At 39.8% G+C, this 8,844-nt stretch overlaps 1 protein-coding gene across 2 annotated transcripts in view; it reads left to right on the top strand.

The window, feature by feature from the left end:
* The window catches only part of STX8 (syntaxin 8), a 223,742-nt gene that overhangs the window by 10,413 nt on the left and 204,485 nt on the right, over positions 1–8,844 (top strand). For both annotated transcript variants that reach the window (XM_019502123.1, XM_019502116.1), the window contains exons 3-4: positions 3,751–3,845; positions 6,076–6,186. In XM_019502123.1, coding sequence (XP_019357668.1) covers positions 3,751–3,845; positions 6,076–6,186 — 206 coding nt within the window. The remainder of the gene's footprint in view (positions 1–3,750; positions 3,846–6,075; positions 6,187–8,844) is intronic.

Genomic DNA, 8,844 nt, shown 5'->3' with positions numbered 1-8,844 from the left:
TAACCTGACCAGGTCTGATTGAAGCCTATTCCTCCCTTCTAGCGTGCCCACTTCTCCCCACATCTTAGTGTCATCTGCAGATTTGAACAGGGTGCTTTCTACCCCCTCGTCCAAGTCACTGATGAAGATGTTGAGCAGTGAGGGCCGGAGGACCGAATCCTGCGGAACCCCACTGCCCACATCCCTCCAGGTCGATTAAGACCTGTACACCACCACTCTCTGGGTGTGGTCCTCCAGCCAATTAGGTGTGTTGCTGGTTCCTTCTCCTTAGATGCAGTACCTTGCACTTGTCTGCATTGAATTCCATGCTATTCTTATCTGCCCACCTCTGTAATTTGTCTAGATCTAGCTGGATTCTGTCCCTCCCCTCCAGCGTGCCCATCTCGCCCCACAACTTGGTGTCATCAGCAGATTTGGACAGCGTGCTTTCCATGTCCAGATTGCTGATAAAGATGTTGAATAGTACAGACCCCAGGACCAAGCCCTGGGTGACTCCACTGCCCACATCCCTCCAGGTCAAAAACAACCCATCCACCACCGCCCTCTGGGTGCGACTGTCTAGCCGATTTGCCACCCATCTGACTGTGTAGGCATCAATGCTGCAGTCACCTAGTTTTTTAAGAGAATGTGATGGGAAAACATGTCAAAGACCTTCTTAAGGTCCAGGAAGATGACATCCACCTCGACACCCTCATCCACAGACTTTGTGATCTGATCATAAAAAGAAACCAGGTTAATTAGGCAGGACCTGCCCTCAATGAACCCATGTTGGTTGACTCTGAGCATTACCTCCCTAGCTGGGCCCTTGCAGCTGTGCCCCTTAATAATTTTCTCAAAGGTCTTCCCAAGGACTGAGGTAAGACTGACTGGGCTATAACTGCCAGGGTCCTCTTTTCTCCCCTTCTTGTAAATGTGGACCACACTGGCCCTTTTCCAATCCTCTGGTACCTGGCCAGTGCCCCACGAATGCTCATAGAGCCATGCCAGGCTTTTTATCCCATTTAAAATGGGATAAAAACAGAGTATAGAAGTTACAAGGTAAGACTTTCAGATGCACTCCGCCTGCTTGAGACTACTCAAAATGGTCAGTGGTAAAACTCCTATGGATATGGATTTCAACTGGGGCAAAATTTTGGCTGATGCCATAGCGTTGTTAAAGGGAGATGTTCATTGACTTGGGAAGATGTAATCTCTTTGCAAAGTCTAAGTTATGTTTAGAAAATGCTTAAACACTGTTTTCCTTAATGAAACCAAGAAACCATGAAAGTTAGTCAACCCTGAATAAATTACCATGTTTTCTCACATGCAACATATTCTGAAGTATAATATGCACCTTGTTTTTTGAATGGCAGAATGAAAGGGGTGGGAAAAAAAACATTTCCAGAGCTGTGGCTGCACAGAGCAGGGACAGAGGCTAATCATCAGATAACTCATTCTCCCTTTCTTGCTTAACTGAAGCTGAAACCCTAGCTGCTGCTGACAACTCATCTACATGAGTAGATCTATGACTTTAAAAAGAGCTCAAGAGCCTTCAGGGCTGTGAAGTAGGAGGCAAGAGACTAGGACTAGCTAGCAGCTAGCTTTTGGGTGGGAATGGGAACAGGGCAGCTTGCGAACCTCCCTGGCAGCTCCCTGTTGGACTATCATGTAGCCCTCTGCTCTCCTTCCCTTCTCCCATCCCCTTGGAAGGGGGAAAGGACAAAGACTTAAGGCACCCCTGGCTTGGTTTGTGGCACCCCTTATTCAGCTCAAGGCACCCTTTGGAAAATTCCATCTTTTACTTATCACTCATTTTTTGACTACAGAAAAAAAATGGAGCAGTTTTTCTATTGCAGAGAAGTCATAAAAGACCACAACAAGACAGAATGTTTTAAAACAGTGTGAATTTCTAGCTGAAAACTCTAGGTTTATCTTGTGATTCATGTTTGCATGCCCAAGAGTGCTAACATTGCAAAGCATCTTGCAGCACTCTTGAAAAGATCTCAAGGCATGCCAGGATGCTGCTAGCGCTTCCCCTGGTTGAGAATCAGTGGTTTAAGGTTTGGCCACACATGGAATTTTTCTTGGCAAGACAGGGAAGTTGCTGTTTGAAATGGCTGCTTTTTGAGAGACAACTTCTTTGTCATGGATCTGCCATTTTTGTGGCCGGTCAGCCATTTTTCTCCCAGGAAAAATTCCTTTAATATCTTACCTGTTACCATTAGTTGCACTTAGTCTGCAAAAAATGTAACAGTTGTCAGGCCATGGGATTCCCAGCCAGCCAGAGTAAGAAGAATCTGTTCATTAAATGAAAGCCTCTTGTACCGTGTGGGAGGGCAGGAGGGCTGTGCAGTTGGTTTCATGTTTATTGAGAGGGAATGCATCTTTCAAGAGTTTGGCCAGTGCTGTTTTATATAACTGCTTGACTGTTTTTTCAACTTCATGTGGATTGCACAGGTCTCTCCTCTGGCTGCTTATCTGCAGAACTGTTGAGCAATGTGCTTGCAGCAAGCATGGCTGTCTCCACTTCTGACCTACGCTCTCAGCATCCTATCTGATAGGAATTTCAGAAGTGCCTGTTACATTTAGAAGCCCAAGTTGGTGAGATTTAGGCTTGTAACTGTTAGGCACTTTTGAAAATCCCACTCCTCACCTCTCTGCAGTTAACAAGGACAGTTTAATATGTAACAAATAATTTGTAATGGCATTTGGATTGCCTTTCAGGGGGAGTCGAGTAGAAAGCTACAGCTTGAGCCTTTTTAAATAGTCGTTTAGGGGGAGAGGCTGTTAAGGCTATAAAGAATGCTTGCTGGAGAGAGGTGCTGAAGTTGAGGAGTCTTGTTGGTGCTGAACATGTGACTAGCAAATGCTGAGAGGACTAGGTTGTTGGTGAGTAGCTGTGATAGGACAGAGTGGTCATTTTTGCTCTGCTCATGAATGGATATATTCTTACTGCTAAACTACCTTTCCTGTCTGTCTGAATGATGGCCACAGTATACTTATTCCTTTGTGAACAAGAAGCATCTTTAAGTAATATGGAAGCCTGTAATTAGTTGTAATAATTGCAGCTATTATTTACAGCCATTTTTTATTACAATGTAGTTATAATTAATGTGTTTCTTAAGGTACACTTTGCTTAGCTGATTCAAAGAGAATAATGTCTAGGAGAAGGAAGCAGTAATTATCTCATTAAATACAACAAAAACAGCAATAATAATAACACCAATAAAAGATTGTGATTAAGTGGAAAGTTAGAGAATGCAAAGATGGATGCTTGCTAGCTTGAAGAAGAATAACATTTTTGGTATTCTTTTAATAAAAATAGCAAATTGAAGAACCTTGCACAAGCATTATGGACACACATTGTTAATCAATAGTCTGGAGAGACCAAAGGGCAACAGTGAACAAAATTATAAGGAAACCTGAAATGGAATAGAAATGAAAGTCTAGGAGATATTGGTCAGAGCTTTAAGAGAACCAGAAGAGGGAGCCTTTGAACCTCTGACAATTAGCAACACTAAAAGGAGCCTGGAGAGGGACCTGACTGTAGAAAAAGGAAAGGTCGATATTGCAATGCATTAATAATACTGTATACATCCAGTCCTCGATATGGTCTCTCATCAGCACTCTGGTGATTTAGAAGGAAATCATGTGATGTGATACACAGTTGGGCTTGTATTAGTCCACCCTCTATAATGTGATACTACTGCTTGTAGAGTTGTAGTGTAATCTGGAAAAAAAATCTTTTCTCTTTTATTTTTCTTCCTTCAGCTTAATGTGGCAATAAGGTCATTGTTGCAGAATCTCAAGGAAAAGATCAACCGTCTGAAGGACTTACTGCTTCAAGCTGTATCAACACACCAAATGTATCCATGTAAACAGTATTGCAGCGTTCTTTCCAGTATCTTACGAGTGGGTAGAAAAACAGGCTTTTATGGGAAGGAAGTGGCTCCACAATCTTTTTTTTTCTTTTTTTTCCTTTTTCTCTCTCCCCCTCCTTTTCCCCTCCCACCTCCCCACGCACAGTTTGAGGAAGACCTAATTACTAGTTGTTGCTGGCAATCTTGACTTCTGTTTCAAGTACTTATTTTAAGTATTGTACAGTTCCCAGTGGTGAAATCCTGTTGACGCTGATATTCTTGGTTTGAGACATTGTTTGCTTGTAGGTTTTCTCAGGTTCACTTTTTTCTGTTTAAAAAGACATTTCAGGTTGCTGTACTATTGGCACCTTATGAGAAGCCAGTGTAGAAAAGTGGGTTCCTTCTGCTTCATGGGGTAGGGAGAATTTAAGGTCTCTGTATGAACAGGTATGTCCATCTCCCTGAAGAAACACAAAAAACTACATCCATTAAAAAAAAAAAAAAACCTCAGCAGCAACTTTGCTCAAATACATCACTAATGTGGAGGAAACTGCTATGGACAAAATATAGGGTCATAGAGTAGCTTCTCAGACAAATGATAAAGAAGGTGTGGGTGGGTAAAATGTAATTTCATGGCTATCTAACTTCCCTCGTTCTTCTGTGCTTTGGAATGCATGTTATGACCTAGTTGTCTTTCCTTTTCTTTCTGCACACTTGTGTAACGGGGACATGTAACAGCAGCCAGGTGTTTGAAAGTATCCCATGCTGGTACAGAGGATCAGAAATGCATGCATGAGGCCACATTCATTTTAGTGACTCCCTGCAGTTTAGTGGAGGCATGCTTGATATAAGTTGTAGAAAGATGCTTCAACTTGGGTGTCTCAGCACCCAAAAAAAAAAATTTGTGCCTGGTGTCAGCAGAGCAATTCAAGTATATAGATGCCTTGACTCTGTGCAGTCAGTAGAAAGATTGAGTTGTGTAGGGATTTAAATTCTTATTTGCAGGGGGAGACCTTATAAATCCTACTGTTTTAACTGTAATTAAGTTCAGGCTTACTGCAGTGTAAATCTTTCCTAAACATGAACTTCCATAATGCTGCACTGAGTGGAGTATGTAAAATTTTCTTTTCAAATGACTCCCATGGAGCAGATAAATGCCACTGCTATGTAAGAAAGCAAATATAAGTTGTTATGGCTATGTACATGCTTACATTGCAGTTAAACTTTTTTTTTTTTTTTTAGGAAAAGGACTAATAGTTGTTTTTAAGGGTTACCTCTAAGTTTATTTAAAAAAAAAACCCAAACAACCTCTAAAAATGGCAGTACTCCAGCAACCTTGTCATTCAGACTCACTGAATTAATTGATTATTTTTTTAAAGCAACAAGCCCTGTTTCAGCTGCTATTGAGGAGTTCTTGTGATGTACATGGAAATACATTATTAAACACATCATTTAAATACATTTGTTTTGACTGAATTCTGCAGAAGACTTCTTACTAGATCCATGTTATGAGCCTCACCCTTAGTAAAATAATAAATGTGCTAAGTGCCAGGCTTAATCCAACATATAAAGTCAATTTTGTGGCCATTGTTTATATTGTAATTTCGATTAAAAATAAAAATGTGCTATGCCTTGTATAATGAGTGCAGCAGAAACTTTATCCTTATCTTGTTGAGTTTAGTATATCCAACTTACTATTACATGCTAAGATTCTAGAACTAATAATGTTTCTGTGCGTGTTAAATACAGCTCTTTAAATGAGACTCTCTTAAATGAGAGAGCCTGAGAAGAATGTCGTATGCATGTTTTGAGTGATTTTATTTTGTGCAAAAAAACTCTGAAACCATCCCTCCCCAAGAAATTTGAGCTTTCTAGATCACATTCTCAAGATGCAGCCTTTCTTTAAGGAACCATAAGTAACAAATATGCTTATGACAAGTGACGATGAGTGGAGATACTCCTCTGCTATGTAGGTGTGAAAAAGGTATGCCAGGTGTCTTAAGAGTCCTGAGACCTGACTATCAGGTATGAAAAAGAGTTGCAACTCTTGTTCACATGAAGTGGAGTCTTCTTTTTCAGGCTGTTTTACTCTATTGTTCTTTGAAGATTCTCATTTTCTGACTTTTTTAATATTACTGTAACATCTGACTTCTGTGCATATTGCTATTAATACTGAAAATAAAAACTTTAAGTCCTATTTTATTTCTGTGTTTGGACCTTAACCATATGGCTCCAGAACTCAGCTGGAGGGGGATAGAAGGCAAAGCTTACTGGATGACCTTCTCACAAGGCAAAGACAACTTCAAGCATCCTATAAGAATGATGGTACAGAAACAGATGTGATAAGGTAGGATACTGCCACCTTCAAGGAGCAGTCTGGGGATGTTTTTTGAATATGAACACAGTACTTTGAATGCTTCTCTTGATTTTTGTTTTCATCCATGTATATAGCAAACTACAGCTTGATTTACTGAGGCATGACAGTTTATGCCTTTATTATTTTGTGTCATTTTAACATGCACATCCTCTGGGAGGGTGGGGGAATGAAAGATTACTTAGTTTCAAGGTGGAAAATGAGTATTGTCTGATAGGGATTTTACACTTCTATTTTTGTGGTTTTCTAGAATTTGACTAGATCTCTTACATGAGCCATATATATTGTTCCTAGTCCATAGGCTTTGATTTATCTGAAATAAAAATGTTAAGTCTAATTAAAACATTTTGTTTCGCTCCAAGGTATTTCTTTGTTGTATACTACCTTCTATCTCTAGCAAACAGTGAGTGGATTTTAGTTTTCATCTAGGATAGATCAGTATCTATCAAGGTTGATGTACTATGGTAAATCATCCCTGGGGATAGGTAGGTATGATTATGAATATGTTTAGTATTAATTAATATATAATACTTGACTGGAGTAGCTTTTAGAGTAAAGTGAATAGCTATAACATGTAAGCTCTCACCTGTTGTAATTGTACCTCATTGCTGGTGTATTAACTCTGACATGGACTTTCTTTTGTCATTCAGACTTACTGAAGAAATAGGTTCTCACTTGAATTATTTTCAGAGTACTGCATGTATAGCCCTTCATAGCCAGGCAGAGTAACTGCCAGTTAATAGCTAGCCTGAAAATTGGTGTCTCCTGCAGTTCTTTCCTTTACAGACTCCTTCTGTCAACTAGGAAAGTTACATCTGGAATCTCTACTAGTTCTCCCTGTTCTTGAAAATAACACCTCGCTTGTGGGCCTTAACTGATTTGGAAAAAAAACTAGAACTTTTCCTTCTACTGTGAAATTTAGGATTGTCACCTAGGTTCACATGAGATATTCGTAGCAGTCCATAAATTGAGGAGCAGCTGAGTTGCACAGAACACACGTGTCCTTGAATTATGAAACAGCTCATGGGTAGAAACTAAATTTAGAGAGGGTTATAATAAAAAGTCTTAAAATCCTAAATGTTTACAAACCTTATACTCTCAACTCAGAGCAGAATGCAATATTGGAGGAGCTGTTTTTAGTAACCTGCCACCGGTCTTTTCAGTTTCACCTATTTCCCGTAGTATACTAATATGAGCCTTTGTCTTCAAAATGCTGCTCTTTCCTACTTGATTGATTTGTGGTGTGATGGAACCACCACGTTTTTGGTAGCTTGAAACTACCCATAACCCCATGTGCCTGTTGCTAAGAAACTCATACAAAATGCTTTAATTTGAAGAGCTTTTCTATCTGTCTTGAAAGACTATCAGTTTTTAAAAAATACTGCATGAGGAAACTATCATTCCCCACTCCTTTTTTAAGACTGAGGGGTAAACTACACTGTTGCTGCTTTATGCTATAAGTTAGCCTGAGCCGTTTCAACATTTCAATGAAATGTCTCCAAGGATTGCTTCAGAAGCGTTTTGGCGATTTACTGTGTGATGCATTTGATCACAATCACTGTTGCAACAGCATTCAAGTACAAAGTTAAGAGGCATTGTACTTCTCTGGATTCAGATTTTCAAATGGGGTGCAAAGCCCATTTGGGAGGAGGGGGTTAGGACAATGATAACCTTAGTGCTTTGGCCAAAGTCCAACATGGGCAATTGCATACACCCTTTCTAAATTTCCCTTGTAACTTTAGTTGGATAATTTATCTTTTACAGTAACGTAAGACAGAAGTAGAATCGTTGTAGAGCTTGCGATGTTTCCTTGGCCAGTGCATAGTCTGGATTTCAATTGAAGCTGGTAAATTCTTTTGTAATGAAAGGACCTCCTATATGTATATGTGCAGTCTTTAAAAATATAAACATAACTGCATGGGCATATGAACCTACATAACTAATGCAACATCAATATAATAAACGTTAACTGACACTAGACCCTTCAGACAAGGATTTAAATACATTTGTGAGATGAAAACAGCGTGACTGTGAGACTCCTAGTAGTGCTTAACCCATGACTGGGTTGCAGACATCTGATATGTGCTAAATCCAGTCCCTGTAGAGACAAGCTTGCCTGCGTACAGCTTTGGTTTTGAATATATACATCAGTCCATTTGTACATGCCCTGATGTTGAAGCATCGTATTCCCTGTGGTGCTTTGTTGGCTATTGTCATTGTGAGAGAAGACTTACATATTTTGAAGCCCTCTGTGCTTATGAAGAAAGGAGTGATTCCTTTTGGTGAAGAGCTTTAAAGAGTTTTTTATTTTCTTTTCCCCCCCTGGTATGAGTATTTGTTCTCAAAAGTATGCAGAAGTCATGTAGGAAGCTAAAGAAAGGTGTCAGCTTAAAAAAATTGCATTTTCAAATGAGTGTTGCTAGCTACTGTTAAACATAACATCTGTACTTAATAATTAATATTAGTAGTTAGTAAGTTGGAATTGATAGTTTCTCTCCTGTTCAAGTAGCAGTTACTATAAGGTCACACTCTGGTGTGCTGTTTTGAAAGGCAGTTCACAAGGGTGGATTTGGAGGGGGTGCAGCAGCATGGTTGAATCCTCCCCTCCCACCCCCCCCTCTTTGTACATCA

The sequence above is a fragment of the Gavialis gangeticus genome, unplaced genomic scaffold (assembly GCF_001723915.1).
Source record: "Gavialis gangeticus isolate Ggan-Ray unplaced genomic scaffold, GavGan_comp1, whole genome shotgun sequence".
NCBI lineage: Eukaryota > Metazoa > Chordata > Crocodylia > Gavialidae > Gavialis > Gavialis gangeticus.
The sequence above is the reverse complement of the archived record's forward strand: the minus strand, read 5'-3'. Positions and strand labels throughout refer to the sequence as shown.